Here is a 16,496-nt window from a genome sequence, read left to right as displayed (position 1 = left end):
TAACAACATGTTCTATCATATTAATTAATAATTTCTGTATATTATATGTTTGTTTAATATATACTTAAATATATAAGTATTTATTTAACGCTTTTATTTTATATTTGGTGACAATTTTCAGTTAAAAATCCATCTAATGTAAAAAAAAATGTAGATAGTTACTTAGTTTTGACGAAATATTTTACTTAAATAATTTAAACCTAGACAATTATAAAATACAATTAGCTAATTAGCTACACATACCATAGTACGTATAAAACCAAATGTCATTATTTACGCATTAGTTGTAAGTGTAACTTTATTGTATAAATGATTTCGCTGAATTATTCATTAGAAGTCCTTAAACACGGTGAATAAAAATATTTATGGAATAACTGAAAATTTTTCATAAAAAATACGTTACTTTATAATACTTATATGTTTTCAATATACTTGGTTATAATTGAGATTTATTAAATTAGGTGCCTACCTATACTATATAGCATATTTTATACCGATAATATATATCATTGTTTCAGTTCTCACTAAATTTTTCAAAAAGTCGAACAAAACAAATCTTATTCCAATTAACAATTAATTTTGTTTGATAATTAATGTCATCCAAAACATGCAATTATCCGTTATTTAATGGACTTTCATGTGTTCAGTATAAGTTATCGAACTGTTGTATAAACATCTTGTCCAATTCTTTTGTTATTATTTAACAGATCATTTTATTCTCTCCACATTATAATAGTACAAAATAATTTATTAATTTTTCTCGAGTTTTTTCAGTATTTCTAAAATATTGTTATTTTTAATAAAAAAAGTCAAATTATATTATATTAATATAATATTGTTGCTGGATTAACGTCTTTAATACTATAACAGCCAGTATTTTCTACAAAATTATATTAATTACCAACTATGATATATATTAGAAAATTACAAATACTTAACCTACATATAAGTAGTAATTTTAGCACTGCGCCATTATGGCAATTATGCATCACCTATATCTTTTTTATTACGACCTAATAACAGACGACGTGATGAAACATTGTTTTGAATTATGTAAATATGTACGTTGCAGTTATATGGTTAACAATGTAATATAATTCGGTATATAGTCGTTGTGATAAATATTTTATCAAACCATTCATTATATATGTATATTATTTATTGTTCTGTTTTCTATTTGTTTGATTAATAGGGCATAAAGTATTATTAAAATTTTAATTGATGTAGATGTATTTTAATCATTGTTCATTAGATTTTTTCAAAATCGTCATAAATTACATGATACACTGCCCGGTGTCGGTTCGGAAACGTCATCACATTTCATTTTTGTCGTGGTTCATGCGGGGTATCACATTGAATCGATTACATAACAATACTATAGTATTAAAATGTTACATTTATCGTGAAATATAAAGTATCCCTAACAATGAGATGAAATTCTGCCTACAGCTGACGTTAGGAAGAATCCATCGTAGACAGTGACGTAACTAAGATTTTAGGGCTCGTAGCAAACGATTTTTCCTAAGGCCTCTTAACTTTTTAAAAATAAACAAATATTACTTTTCACTATTTAAATTTGACATTTATTTCAACTACCAAAACTATATTATTTCCATATTTTGTTGCGAGATCTGTAATCTAACACATAAAGAAAACGGTATTTTTGGTTAGGCTAGGGTCCTCATCAGTTTTAGGTCCTTACCCAGCTTGCCTATCCGGAACCGTACGCCACTGATCGTAGATTTGTCTCAGTTCTCAGACATGTTGTATGCACGCAATAGATATACACATAAAACTAGGTTATATTCGAAATACTGATACTGATTGCTACTAAATTAATAATTTCTCTTAAATTTTCTCAAATGAAAATGCACTATAATGCATGAGGCTTTGGATTGTGTAAATTGCTTAAAAAAAAGATTTTTCGCTCATAACAATATTTTACGAAGCAGCTTAATATACTTTTTCCCCGAATTTTTGTAAAGTATGTTAGAACTTAGTAATGTATCAATAGGTGGTATTCACTCAATCCTCATTTATTATACCTACTTATTTCTAAAATCTATAAAAATTTAAATACTGAAATACAGTATTACGAAGCGAAACGTTTATAGTTCGAATGCCATATTTGATATACCTATAAAATATCGGTATATATTTTAAATGCGATTAAATTATAGGTAACGGATATAAATGTATTATGTATTATAATTGCCTCACGTGTCGAATATATATTTTGATTAAATATTTGCATTAGAATTAGAAGAAAATCTCACAGCGTATTATGTGTTTAGTATTATTTGCCGTCGTACATACATAATATGTTATGCTTCCTTTTTTTAAATATATATTTTAGTCTATAAAATAAGTTTTGATTATCGTTCAATCACAGCTCCGTCGTATATTACATTATACTAGTTATGTTTTTTACATCTTCTAAAAATCAAATATCTCGCCCAAAAAAAATTTTCGATTTCATTAGTAACAAAGTATTAATTCTCCATGTCTGTAGTTTTTTGACCTTGTATTGGTTATTTGTTTGTCTATAGACTATACACGTGTATTTAGTACCTACGTTGAACGTTTTATCAGACTCGTATACTATAGAATAGGTATATACGTCGGTATAAATGTCCTAAGACTCACGTTAATTGGTTGTGATGTCTATATACCTACTAATATTGCAGTGAATATTGTGTTCTATAAACAGCTATATAGAATTAGTATTAAACTATTAATCTTATCTTCTTCGAGGACTTATTCGCGATCGTGTGATGATCGAGCGAAATGCTTCGAAATATCACATGATTCGAAACACATCTCATCATAGTCGCGGAATATTCGTTAGGTACAATCTTATTGTCTCGGTCGTTTTTTTCTTTTTTTTTTTCTTAGTTTCGATTTTAAATTGATGAACGTTAGTGATTCGACTCTATGAGACAGTTCTTCAATTGCGTTAACAAATAATTTGGCGCCAGCTCGCCAATGCTCGCAGTGAATGTTTAATTGTACACGACTGTCGAAGCGGCATACTACACATTGTATATATAAATGATAAAATTGAAAACATGAATGGAACTAAAGTATATACTACATTTATTTGACCTAATGTCATTGAAACTATTTGACTTTATAATACATGTGCCATACTGTTTTAACATTAAATATTTATAGTGTCTCGTTTATATATATATATAAAAAAATTATTGTTTGTTTATTTAACTTTACTCAATAAACGTTGCCGACGAAGCGAATTCGTTTCGTACTGTCTGCCATTTGTTAAAACGTGTTTCGTCATTTTTTTTTACATTTGTTGGTTTCTATCGTTTCAGACTGAAAGCGAATGTTCGGCCGTCGACCGAGCCGATGAAGCAGGCCGGCAAAATGCCAGTTCCCCGCCTTTGGCCATGGGGCCAGTGCAAAACACCGATGACGACGGCATTTCGTTTTGCGAGTATCACGATCTTCCGCCTCCTCCTGATGGCGGATACGGTTGGGTCATCGTGTTCGCCAGCTTCATGTGCAACATGGTTGTTGACGGAATCGCTTACACCTTTGGAGTGTTCCTCGGCGAATTCGTCAAGTATTTTGGAGAAGGCAAGGGCAAGACTGCTTGGGTTGGCAGTCTCCTGTCCGGAATGTACCTCAGCGCAGGTATGTTGTTTCGCACTGCTCTGTTGAGCGGCGTCCAGACTAAAAGAAAATTTGTCTGAAACACATGTCGACAATGTTTCTTGGTCTGGACCTGGCATTAGAGCGATGTTTTCGTGAAAACCCGGCTAAAATCGAAACTATTTAGTGTTGAGTAATGACAATGCTGTTAATCACGAATGAGTATAGTTGAGTGGGGTACAGGGTACATGGTTAGTTTAAAAGACTTGGTTTATTCTTGTTAATATTATGTAAATATTAAAATAAATAATTTATTGTTAACCCTAAGCACCTATTATAAAAGTTGTAAGAAATAACAAAACAATCTAGTTGGATTGTCTTATAAGTCTTACAGTGATGAAAACCATTTTTTATGAAATGGTACTAAATTTCCCCATTCCCTTGAAGTCAAAAGTATTAAATAGTGTATTGCCTATAGACATAAACTAAAACTAATTATTATTGATTATTTGATGTCAATAATATTGATATTTCTGTAGCCATCGTACAACTAACTTAAAAGTTTTGAGTATGACGTAATTGATGCTCCGGTATTTTGTAATAATTGTAAACATTAAATTGTTTGTTATTAATTTATTATATTCATTAATGTTTTGTGTTGTCATCTTTAATTAAATTTTTTTTTTAATATTTTGATAATACATATAATAATAAAATAAACATAATGTTGTCATAAAAACTGTCTTACAAGTTAATTAAAGAGAGATTACTAAAGAGATTGTCCACAAATTATTTATTTGAGATAAACTTTTAAAACGTTAATCTTAAATTTAAATTTTGGCCAGGTTCTTACAAAAATCCCATTATGTTTATCTTTCAACACACCAATAATTTTTAACCATCATTTTTTCTTTTGTAGGTCCTATAGTCAGTGCTTTAACAAACAAATATGGATGTCGTGTAGTGTGCATAGCAGGCAGTATCATCGCGTCTATTGCCTTTGCGCTCAGCACACTATCACCAAACGTCAATGTCTTGATGCTCACTTATGGTTTTATGGGTGGTAAGTTATACAATATATTGTCTGGCTACCTCTAAAAATGTTGGTGGCTGGACAGGTAATAATGTACTAGCCGTGTATGAAATCTGTCGGCCTGTGATAACCTAACCTAATTGAGTAAAGAATGTTACATTGCCTTGTTTATAGGTGGTACGACATCCCACCTCAACGGACATCAGCTATCGTCATATCAAAAAATATATATGATTACTCTAAAAAAAAAATTAGCCCATGGTTAAAATAATTGTTTAGGACAAAAGGTATGTTAGGACAATTTTTAAGTATCAATTGTTTTGTTTTATTTTTTTTTATCCCTATTCAATTAGATTTGTTTGATACACTTTACTTTCTTAAATTTTTAAAAGTATTTTTTTATAATTACAAAACCTATGTCATAAGAGGAGTTTTTTCATACATTGATTATATTTATTTCGATTCATTAAATTTCCAATGCTCGTGATCAAGTATCCATATTATGTACTTTTTTTTTTACTTTTATTTATGCCTTATAAAGTATTTAATATAAAATATGTCAGTAATATCAGAACCTAGAATTATAAACACAAAACTGATAATTAAAAAATAAGTAATTTTTAATAATTTTGTATGAATGTGGTGATATTTATAAATTATAAAAAGTTATTTTTTTGAGAAATCATGTATATTTTGGCGCACACACTTAATATTTAATTTTTAATAGCCATTAAAATAAGAATAATTTTTAAATTTGAAGGTTTATTCTATATTTATGTACTAGTACATAATAGTCGAATATTTAAATATAATTTACATTCACAATTTGTAAACTAAACATTCATAGCACAAAAATTTGAATTTAATTTGCTAAGTAGTCTAAAAAAAAAATTGAGTACGACAGAAGTAGAAGTACATTTTTGTTATTTTTTAGAAATTGTGTTGTAAATCACAAAAATTAAGATATTATTTGATCAAACTTAAATTTGTTCTGAGACATTCAAAATTCACATTTCATACCTTATCTCGCATTAAATGTCTGTATTAGCCATAAAAGTTATTTATCCTCTATTAAAATATATTTTTAAAATGTACAATTAGAAGTGAAATTATTTAGATATAAAGCATATTTGTATTAATTTAAGATACAACATATTAGTCTCCTGCTATTTGATGAATTACAGTGAATATATTCTGTTCCACGAGAGAACATACCACGTCTGATCAAAAATCGATTTTTCCCTGCTGCATCTTATCTGCCATTAGGGAGCTGGTTTTGATATCAAGTGTCGTGATGGAAGATGCGCAGAAATGGCATGTTCTTGTGAAATAGAGTATAAACACACATCATTACACCTAATATAGGTACTAAAAGTTAAACAAAAAAGTACTTTAAATTAGAAATTTGCACTATTAAGAAATGTCTGTAAATAACTTAATACAATTTAACTATTTAGTGGTGAAATACTATTATGGACATTTTGTATAAAAATATTTAAATATCTTAATATTTTTAATTATAAAGTTTTTAAAGTAAGGAGGACACCAAACCTGCATATAATGTCTATTATCCCATATTTATATTATTACCTTTAATATTAAAATGGATTGGCTTATTATCTAATTTTAAGGTGAGTTTTTAACTATAATTTTAAAATGCTCTTAACTCTAATCTAAATATGAATACTAAAAACCCTATTACTAGTTTTCCTTTAAGTCTAGATAATATTCTTACCTTTAAAGTTGATTTTAGATCAATTTACTTCATATCTAAAGCATAATACACAAAATTGGTTCTGCGCTTTTTGTGGTTCACACTTTTTGTAAGAATGCGAGTCTAGAATCCTCTTAATGAGTACATGACACTTTTTCTCCATCTAAATTTGCTCATAAGTATCAAGTGTAGCATCTTTTCTGAAAGGTAATGTTCTTGAGCTGGTACTTTAGAGAGGTCATTTTTTCGATTTTCGAAACTGTACTTGAAATAAAAGCGGTTAAAGGAGAAAAAACATACGATTTTATAATGATAAATAATAACGCCGACTTTTTTTTTATATATAACAATATAATTAATATAGTATAACATATCCTAGACTGATAAACCATCTCCACTCAGAATTGTTTTTCATATATAATGATATTACATCATTGAATTCAAATTTAATACCATCCATTACAGTAACCCACTTGTAACCTACTGTACTGCAGAGCGATATCCACTTAATTACCCGCTTTTTTTTAAATTCTTTCTACTGTTATTTCAAATGTGCAATGAAATTTCTAATTTTTTCATAAATGAATAAATTAGTGTGTACGCCAATAAATTACTAATAAGTAATAATATTTGTTGACTGTTAGTATATAAAAAAATAAATTGTTTATGGAAGATCTGTATAGTAGACTCATTTAAACAAATATTAAGACACCTATATTTTTTGTTAGTTTTGTAAATAATTAATTTTGTCTTGGTTATTTTATTATTTTTTAATTGTTTGTTGTTTATGTTAAATAGTAAATAATTCTGTATATATAAGAATTATGGATAGGTAATTATAAGTTAGGCTAAGGCAAAGGCTTATGTGTAACATAGAACCGTAAAATATGCAATGAGATCACCAATATTTTCCAAATTATCATTAAGTAAAAGAGAAGTTTCCTATAATTTAAATTGAATTAAGTAATTTTTTATCCAAACAAAATCATTATTATCAGTTTTACTTTTTGATAATTGCATTGCATTTTTAATATATTTTAAACATTTTTTCTCCCAAAAACAGCATTACTGATTTTAGGAAATTGAAATTGAAATTAAACTGTATACTAAAAAAAATAAATAATGGTATCAGTATGAAAAGTATGAAACAATTGGTAAACATAATTAATTAAATTTGTAAAAAGATTTAAAAAAAAAAAAACAGTAATGCATATGTTGTATTATAGCCCTAGTGGAATTAATTATATACCACTATAAATTCTTTTGTTCGAAATGTGATAAATATCACACATTTTATAGATGCCATTATTTTTAACCATAAGATTAATTTATGTTAGAATTCATAGACTGCTATAATTTTTTAAAAGACTGTTTGATTAATAATATTTAACATTAGGCAAACTAACCCTATGTTTACAATATTTTTTTAATTAATTCTATTTAAATGCATGTATTAATTACTAATAGCTAACTGACTTAATATTCAATAAGTGTTAAAAATGTTCTACTCTTTTTTATTGATTTACTTTCTTACTTCAAACATTGTATAAACCCAAGTTGAAGTGGATTATAAATTATTTTAATTCATTTTATTATTAAAATATGATCAAGTATAGAAAACAGTGATGTAAAATAAATTATAGTTTATAAATTATAGTTTATAAATTTATTATAATTTTTTTTTTTTTATTCTGTATTAAAAACCTTGAGTCACTACTGATAGAAAAGTATAGTATTACAGTTTTGTATCATCGAGTTTGCCGTTTTTATTTATTTAATAAGTATAAAGTAATAATAATAGTAATAATTGTCAAAAACAACTTTTACTTTTAATATTTATCTATACATAATGTATCAACACCACTTACACTTACACACATGCATACTTTATATATCTTTAAAGATATTAATACAATAATACACCTATATGTTTTTATTTAATATAAGTAATACCTATATTATGTTGTAATATTTATTAAATATTATTTATTTAATGTTTTTAATAGTTTGTATAATGTATTGTATTTAGGTTTAGTTTGATTAAGTCTGGTAAAACAAGGATTCTTGTGGTTTTACTGAGCTGTTTTTTTAAAATGTCTTTAAAATTATATAAATTTACTTAGATTACCTTATTGGGATCTATAAACTTTAAATATATATATATCACAACTAAGAAATAATGTTGTTTTTTTAGGTATTGGATTTGGCCTAATCTATTTACCAGCTGTAGTATGTGTTGGCTACTACTTTGAAACAAAACGATCCTTAGCCACCGGTATTGCTGTATGTGGTTCTGGTTTTGGTACCTTTGCTTTTGCGCCCCTTGCCACAATGCTTCTCAGAAACTTTGATTGGAAAGTCTCAAATTTGATACTTGCTGGGATGATTCTATCATGTGCCGTAAGTTATTTCTTAATTAATTTATCGTTCTTTTTTTATTTAACTGCATACTGTTCTGTTGGATGTACATTTAAATATTAAATTTTTATTTTAGTTATTTGGTGCTTTAATGAAACCTCTAGAATATCCAAATGAAGGCTGTAAACCATTACTCCAAAGAATGGCAGATGAAAAGCGCATGCAAATGGAACGTGGATCTATAGGCGGATCTTATTTCATTGTACAACTTAAAGATGGGTCATTAGAAAAAAGACAAAAGTTACCACTAAACATTGATCCTGGCGTTCATTCAAGTTTTAACTTGGATGAATTGGTAGGTGGCACCGGATCTCCTATGACGCCAATACCAACCATGGCAGTTTTACCTACAATTAAAGAAGTGAAAGCTCCAGAGCAAAGTGGATCTAGCAATAGTTCTAGCAATGCTGGAAGTGGAGAATTTAAATCTGATAAAAAAGACAATAAAATAGAAAACTCAAAACCAGAAGTACTTGAACAAAATGGCGAAACAAATGGAAATGGAGAGTTAGCTGAAATGAAGGCGGCCATTCCAAGAAATGCTTCTCAACCTGCATTTACTACTCATGTTCAAGGCTTACCAAAAAATGGTTCAGTACCATTTTTCGATCGTATTCGAAAAACAAGTGCCAGCGAACGTTATCGACCTACTTTGGGACCAATTAAAGTATCTCGACCTAATCTCAGTTCAAATGGAGATATTCGTAAATCTATACATTTAAGATTATCGAATGTATCAATACTTGGTAGTAAAAATAATAACGCTGAAGATATGTGGTCAAATGTTAGTATTTCAATAACTTATCTATTTATATATAATATAATATACACTATCAGCCGATAGAATATAATTCCATGGACATCTTGAGTTAGGAATCTACCAATTTCAGTTTCTGTGTGCTTGATTCTCTTGAGGGATGACATATATATTATTTAGAAATAAAAATTATACTGTATAGGTTTTAAACACATGAACAAAATTAAGCTAAAATGTTTTTACTTTTAAAATGTATAGGTGGATACCGACAGCATTGGATATACTTCATCTAAAACAAGCATAAGAGGAAAAGAAACTGTGCGTCCAATGTCTAGAAAAGATATCTTTTACTCGGGTAGTGTTTTGAATTTGCCCGAATACCGATCACAAAAATCACTCGCTAGCTATCGCCAAAGTATTTTGTCATTACCAAAATCCATGATGAAAGATAACGATAACGATAAAGATGATGATGAAGAAATAGATGGTCTGTTTAATATAATCTACTTGTAAAGTGAAAGAACGCTACTTAAATGTCGATTATTTATTGCAGAAGGTTGTTGTCCATTTTTACCAGAATCTATTAACTCTGTATTGTCTTCCATGATGGACACAAGTTTACTTAAAGATCCTGTATTTATGATAATTGGCATCAGCAATGTATTTGGTATGGCTGGACTTTATGTACCTTTTGTATATTTAGTAGATGCTGCCAAAGAATCTGTGAGTTTTGATAGTTCATTAAAAAATACATAGTTATTAACATAGCTAAGATTTTTCTTTTATTAAATTAAATTTTTTTATATGATAATTCTTTAGAGTTCAAATATCGACTCAAATCAAGCATCATTTCTGCTGTCTATTATTGGTATAACCAATACCATTGGACGTGTGGTTTGTGGTTTTGTTGCTGATTTCCCTTGGGTTGATTCGCTGTTCCTCAATAATGTATGTTTATTAATCAGTACTGCTGCTGTTGCCGCAACACCCTTCTGTGTCACCTATACGCATTATGTTATAATGGCAGTCTTCTTTGGAATTGCAGTCTGTGAGTATAAATGGACCAACATATATGCCCAAATTATACAATCTAATAAAAAATGTATAATGTTCTAGCTGGCTACATATCATTAACATCCATTATTCTTGTGGATCTATTGGGCCTGGACAAACTCACCAATGCCTTTGGTCTTTTGATATTATTCCGTGGAGCAGCCGCAATTATTGGATCGCCATTAGCTGGTGCAGTTTATGACTACACAAAATCATATGACTGGCCATTCTTTATGGCTGCTGTATTCTTCCTGTTGTCTGCAATAACTAGTTTTATGGCAGCTCCGTTAAAACGTTATTTGGACCAGAGACAGATGGCCCTACCTCAAGATGATGATGATGCGCTAACTCCAATTGATGAGGATGATGAAGAAGATGATGAAGAGGAAGACAACACGCACCATCATCATCACCAGGTCCCTACTATCATTGAAACGGCTCCTACGCCAAATAAACCACCATTACAAGAAATTAAACAGATAGAGTCAGTGGTTTAAATTTTAGAAAAAACTCTTAATTTTTATTTTTATTTTTTACTTAAAAATGTACGTCATCTAATTTTATAAGCATTTACATTTACACAATTTTTTTTTTCTATATTTAGCTATTCTCAAATAATAAACTATGAGAAATATTTTTAAATATGTAAATAATTGTTTTATTTCTTAATTATAAAAATATTTCCATGTTAGTTATCAACTACTTTAAGTATGCCCAAATGTAGATGAACATTATTGTGTAAATAATAATAATTAAGAAACATTTGACTAATTTAAACATTGAATTATATAAGTATTTTTTTATTTTCTCTTAATGTACTTTAAAAAGTAATTTTACATTGAAAAAAATATGTGTAGAATTATATATTTAAATTATAATAATTTTTAAAAGCGTAGGCACACCAGAATGCCACTTAAAACACATGTAGAAGCTGTGATAACTTCTTGATTTATATTTTTATCTAAGGGGCATTTAAGTTGATAGGAGACACTACATTTGTTTTAACAGGTTTTTATAAACTTGCGTGTTTTACTTTAATATTAAACATATACTTTTAATACATTTCAATTTGCTTTTGTAAATAATAATATAATGATTTTGAAAACCATATTATTTTAGTAAATAATTATATTTATTATAAAAGAATACCAGTTATTATTATTATCATCATTTTATTTTCATTATTACATATATATATATATTTTTTTTCTAAATAGAATTTTGAAAAATGAAAACCACTATATATATTGAAAAGAAAAAATTTACAAAAAAAATAAATAACATTTTGTGTATTTAATTTTCATTACTTGTCTGTTGCTTTTCTTCCAGCTTCGGTTTGAATTTCATGTAAAGCAATAACATTCCTAATGTTGCAAATGTAGCACAAGAAATCTATATATAACAGAATAATAGAGACCCAAGTTTGATCATGATCTAATTCAACATAGGAGACCTAAAGTAATAGTATAATACTTTGTCTAGTCATCTAATGTCATTTAGGTTTCACAAATACACTTTTAAATTTGAATACTAAACATTTTGTGATTTAGTATTATAACAGTCATACTTTTTGGCTTGAAGACTGTTATGTTTTTGAAACTACATATTTTGGTTTAGTATGTTATTAATAGGGCTAGGATTTATATGTAAATACATATTTTTACTGTGACTTGATAAATTAATATAGTATACCCACATCGACGAACCGGACGTGTGTTTATTTAGACGTGTAATTTTGAGTTGGCCGTGTTAGTGTTAGCGTTAAATTATGCCGAAAGTTCGAGTGTCCAAAGTTGGAAAAGCTAAAAACTATGTACTAGAATTTCCAAACGAACATTTTCAGAGTGATGGTGAGATTTTGTACTGTTCTGCGTGTGAGAAATCTGTTTCCATTGAACAACGTTTTTTAGTAGTACAACATATAGGGACCGCCAAACACAAAGAGAGTAAAATAAGACGACAAAAATTCAAACAGCAGTTTTTTACTTCCGCCAGTACTTCTTCAGGTAATAAAAACTCGTTTAATTCCGAACTTTGTCGTGCTTTTATACATGCGGATATTCCAATCTCCAAGTTGGAAAATAAATCATTGAATGCTTTTTTAACAAAGTATACGGGGCAATTAATTCCTGACGAAAGTACTCTTAGTAAAAATAATATGACAGAAATTTACCAGGAAACACTTGATTCTATTAGAAACATCATTCAAGATGGCCCTATATGGGTTTCGATCGACGAAACAGTAGACGTTGAAGGTAGAATGGTTGGAAATGTTATTGTTGGAAAATTAAGTGAAATCTTTTCTAAACCATTTTTATTAAATTGTACACAGTTAGAAAAATGCAACCACAAAACCATAGCCAAACTATTTAACGATTCGATGAGTTTATTGTGGCCAAAAGGTGTGAAACACGAAAATGTATTATTGTTTTTAACTGATGCAGCGCCGTATATGGTGAAATCCGCAGTTGCCATTAATGTATTTTACCCAAAGATGATTCACTTGACATGCTTAGCTCATGGACTTCATAGAATTAGAGAAACCATTAGAGCTAAATTTAGTAAAGTAGACAAGTTAATTGCTGAGGTAAAAAAAATATTTTTAAAATCTCCAAGTCGTGTAGAAAAGCTGAAAGAAATGTATCCAAATTTGAGTCTTCCTCCAGAACCAATAATTACTAGATGGGGGACATGGTTGAATGCAGTCAAATACTATTGCGATAACTTTGAAAAAATAAAAGATGTTGTATCAACGTTGGATTCTACTTCAGCAGTCTCTATTCAAAAAGCGAAACATTTATTAAATATGGATTATATTAAAAATAATTTAATTTATATATCTGTTAATTTTGGATTTTTAGAAGATACAATAAAACAACTAGAAACAAGAAAAATGACTTTAGTTCAAAGTTTAGGACTTATAGAAGAAGCTGAAAAATGCATAGAACAAGTACAAGGACCCTTGGGAGTTGCAGTTAAAGAAAAAATGCACAGCGGTATTACATAAAAATCCTGGTTTAAACTGTCTAAAATTAATTAGAGATACACATTGCGAAATGAATGGGGTAATATTTCCGGCTGAACTCACTGCTTTGGACATTGCAAATATGAAATTTGCACCCATTACCTCGGTGGAAGTCGAGCGCTCCTTCAGTCGGTACAAATCTGTGTTACGACCAAATCGTAGATCATTTAACTTTGAAAATTTGAGCATGTATATGGTATCTCATTGCTTTCAAGACCAAGATAATCAAAATGAATAATGAATAATAGTAGTAAAATAAGTAAATTAGTTAATAATGTCATTTATAAAGCAATTTTTTATATTTTTTTGTAATTTTTTTGTATTCCATATTTTCATTTTTTTATCACATATAAAGTGATTTATTATTACATATATATTTACATATTTTGGTTTTTTTAATACATATAAATCCGAGCCCTAGTTATTAATAATACTTAATAAAACTATATTATTTTTTTTTTTTAAATGTAAAATCATTTTTAATATAGCATATTATTATGATAGGATCCTTGAAAATTATGAAGTTCTTGTGATTAAAAAATCATTAGATTTTAATTTTAATTTCAATGGTAGAATGGTTTGAAAATAAGGATTTAATTCATGGTTTTGCATTTTTTTTCCTTTCAAGAGTTTAGACATTGGTTGATATACAATACTAACAGATTATTTCTGCACTGAGTCTTTTCACTGTGTACAATGATGCTTTAAATTCAAACTTAATATATATCTATTACAGTGGTGAACCCACAGCATGCATACCAAAAGTGGCACCGTTTGTCAAATTTCAATGGCACGCCAAAAATTAAAATCGTGAAAAATTATGCTATTCATTACATTTTGCTTTTAATAAATTCAAAGAAACAAATTAAATACATTTTAAAAATTGTAATAGTCCTATGTAAAATTGATTGTATTATTATATTATAACTATATTTATTTATTATGTTCTATTAAAAGTTGACAAACTTTGGACACGTGAAAAATGTTCGAAACTAGATCGCAAAAATTTGACACTGAACCCAAAAAAAGTTTGCCACCCGCCCACCTCTGCACTAGACCTATGCATCTATGACTTATGGGCTACTATAGAGTGACTTCCCAGATTTTGAAATTAGTTTTATTAAGAGAACGCCACACCCACATGTGTTGTCTCTGTTTGACAAGTGCGTAACATTGCAAATTTTACGTTCAACAGTTCCAATTTAGCTCCGTTAGTTTAGAACTTAGAGTCAATATTGACCTCTTATGAAAGTTAAAAATTAGGTTAACATTATTATTTAGGTTATCACAGACGCTTTTTATTATATTTAAATTTTAAATCGAATTATTAGTATTTTTAAAATTGTAAATTTTTTGTATATCTTAAAAGTACTCATAGCTCGCTTTAAAATTACAATAAAATAAAAATCCTCAGTGATAACCTAAATAATAATGTTACCTTACATTTTTTAAGAAGTCAATTCACTCTAAACTTTAAGGTAAGAGCGCTAAATTGTAATTGGTACGCGTAAAATTTGCCATGTTACGCACTTGTCAGACGGAAACAACATATGCGGGCGAGGCGTCGTCTTGAGTTAATACAGTAGTATAATTTAATGATTGATGACAAAATCAATTATGATTTCCTACTGATTATTGATAACATTGTATAACTATATGATGGTATGTGGAACATAACGATTTAATTAATTTATGAAAATATTTACACTTTAGAATGTGATGGCTTACGCTTTCCCATTATATTATATTATATAAGTACCACATATATCTAGTATATATAGGCAAGTAGGTAAACCATTAGCCACATATTTAATATATTGTCATATTGACGAGACGCGATGCATAGAATATAGGTTTACTCACGTTCACCCGACCATTTATGGTCGTTGTGTTGAAATACTTTGAAAATCCTGTTAGGGGTTTTTCTTCAAGCTTTGTATCAAGGGTCATTTTGTATCGATCCGTAGGAAATTAGACTATAATACTATGTCAAATAAATATACGCCCAAGTTTTCTTCTCTCGAAAATAATTCGGTCACAGACGCACAAATGCACAATGAGATCCAATTTAGAATAATTCAGAGTTACGCGAGGCTCTAAAAAACCATTGAGCAAGGATATAAAGAATAAAATGAAATACCATAGTAATTTACTAGGTAACTGTTTAATGAGTGAACAAGCATTATTACGCGATTCGTCGATTCACGATTTCTGCATAGATTCATCCTCAACGATGGCTGTACAACGGCTGCGATGGTGATGGACGCCATAATGAATTGGTACAATGGCAGTGCCACGTTAAGTTATTATGTTGCCGCCCCGGGGAAAATTAAAATACACTTAAGAAAATTTTAATTATAATTTTTTTTATTAATTGTAGATCTTCAAAAATGTATCACCCCAATAGCCCATCATCAAACACCATAAATTCTTCCTCGCCGGGGCAATTTCCCCTCCCCACCACAATTAAACGCTGCTCTGTGCAATGGCAACGTTTGAGTTTTTAATGGCGGAACCAAAATTTATGCAGACCAATTATTTCACCATCATTTCGATCATCGTAGTAAATACTAAATATTACCTACAGTACCTACCTATATATAATGGAACCTACGGTATTTTATTCAACGGTGCACAATTGGGGATATAAGAATATCGATATTATACCTATACAGGTAATATAGTTTTATACAAAAAAAAAAAAATTATTTATATCCAGAAAGTTATAACCTACATTTAAAAATATTACGAGTATTCTACATATATATTAATGATTGAGAATATAACTTTTAATTTTTTAGGCATAGGTGCGTCTAGCTATAGTTTGTAAATGTTATGGAATAAAACACTGCAGATAAAATAATAATAGCTAAAAAAGTCACTT

The 16,496-nt window shown here is 28.7% G+C and overlaps 2 protein-coding genes and 1 pseudogene across 5 annotated transcripts in view; 2 read left to right on the top strand and 1 right to left on the bottom strand.

Annotated features, from left to right (window-relative positions):
* Positions 1-11,733, top strand: part of LOC107165597 (monocarboxylate transporter 9) — a 68,489-nt gene extending 56,756 nt beyond the window's left edge. For 3 of the 4 annotated variants that reach the window (XM_015513913.2, XM_015513912.2, XM_015513916.2), the window contains exons 2-9: positions 3,333-3,654; positions 4,532-4,675; positions 8,554-8,759; positions 8,854-9,561; positions 9,793-10,021; positions 10,088-10,257; positions 10,354-10,582; positions 10,651-11,733. In XM_015513913.2, the coding sequence (XP_015369399.1) occupies positions 3,333-3,654; positions 4,532-4,675; positions 8,554-8,759; positions 8,854-9,561; positions 9,793-10,021; positions 10,088-10,257; positions 10,354-10,582; positions 10,651-11,084 (2,442 nt within the window). In that variant the 3' untranslated portion in view covers positions 11,085-11,733. Of the gene's footprint in view, positions 1-2,929; positions 3,084-3,332; positions 3,655-4,531; positions 4,676-8,553; positions 8,760-8,853; positions 9,562-9,792; positions 10,022-10,087; positions 10,258-10,353; positions 10,583-10,650 lie in introns of those variants that run through there. The other variant, XM_015513915.2, reaches the window with a different exon arrangement.
* On the bottom strand, positions 10,922-15,798 carry LOC149057742 (ATP synthase F(0) complex subunit k, mitochondrial-like). The gene is made up of 2 exons (XM_089222069.1): positions 15,476-15,798; positions 10,922-11,979 (listed from the first exon to the last, which is right to left on the bottom strand). Exons 1-2 carry the CDS (start codon positions 15,560-15,562, stop codon positions 11,881-11,883), a joined length of 186 nt encoding a protein of 61 aa, XP_089078195.1. The 5' UTR covers positions 15,563-15,798; the 3' UTR covers positions 10,922-11,880.
* LOC149057743 (uncharacterized) lies at positions 11,976-13,881 on the top strand (annotated as a pseudogene).
* Positions 15,799-16,496: the final 698 nt, after the last annotated feature.

Source organism: Diuraphis noxia, unplaced genomic scaffold, assembly GCF_037042655.1.
Source record: "Diuraphis noxia isolate RWA-SAM2 unplaced genomic scaffold, SU_Dnox_SAM2 contig0003, whole genome shotgun sequence".
In the NCBI taxonomy this organism is placed as follows: Eukaryota; Metazoa; Arthropoda; class Insecta; order Hemiptera; family Aphididae; genus Diuraphis; species Diuraphis noxia.
This window is presented reverse-complemented; position numbering and strand designations above follow the sequence as displayed.

Bases quoted from the DNA above. Each gene is read 5' to 3' on its own strand.
- LOC149057742 (XM_089222069.1), bottom strand. From the start codon at position 15,562: ATGACCCTTGATACAAAGCTTGAAGAAAAACCCCTAACAGGATTTTCA. The intron at 11,980-15,475 runs GTGAGTAAACCT...TGTTATATATAG, and splicing joins CCATAAATGGTCGGGTGAAC to ATTTCTTGTGCTACATTTGC.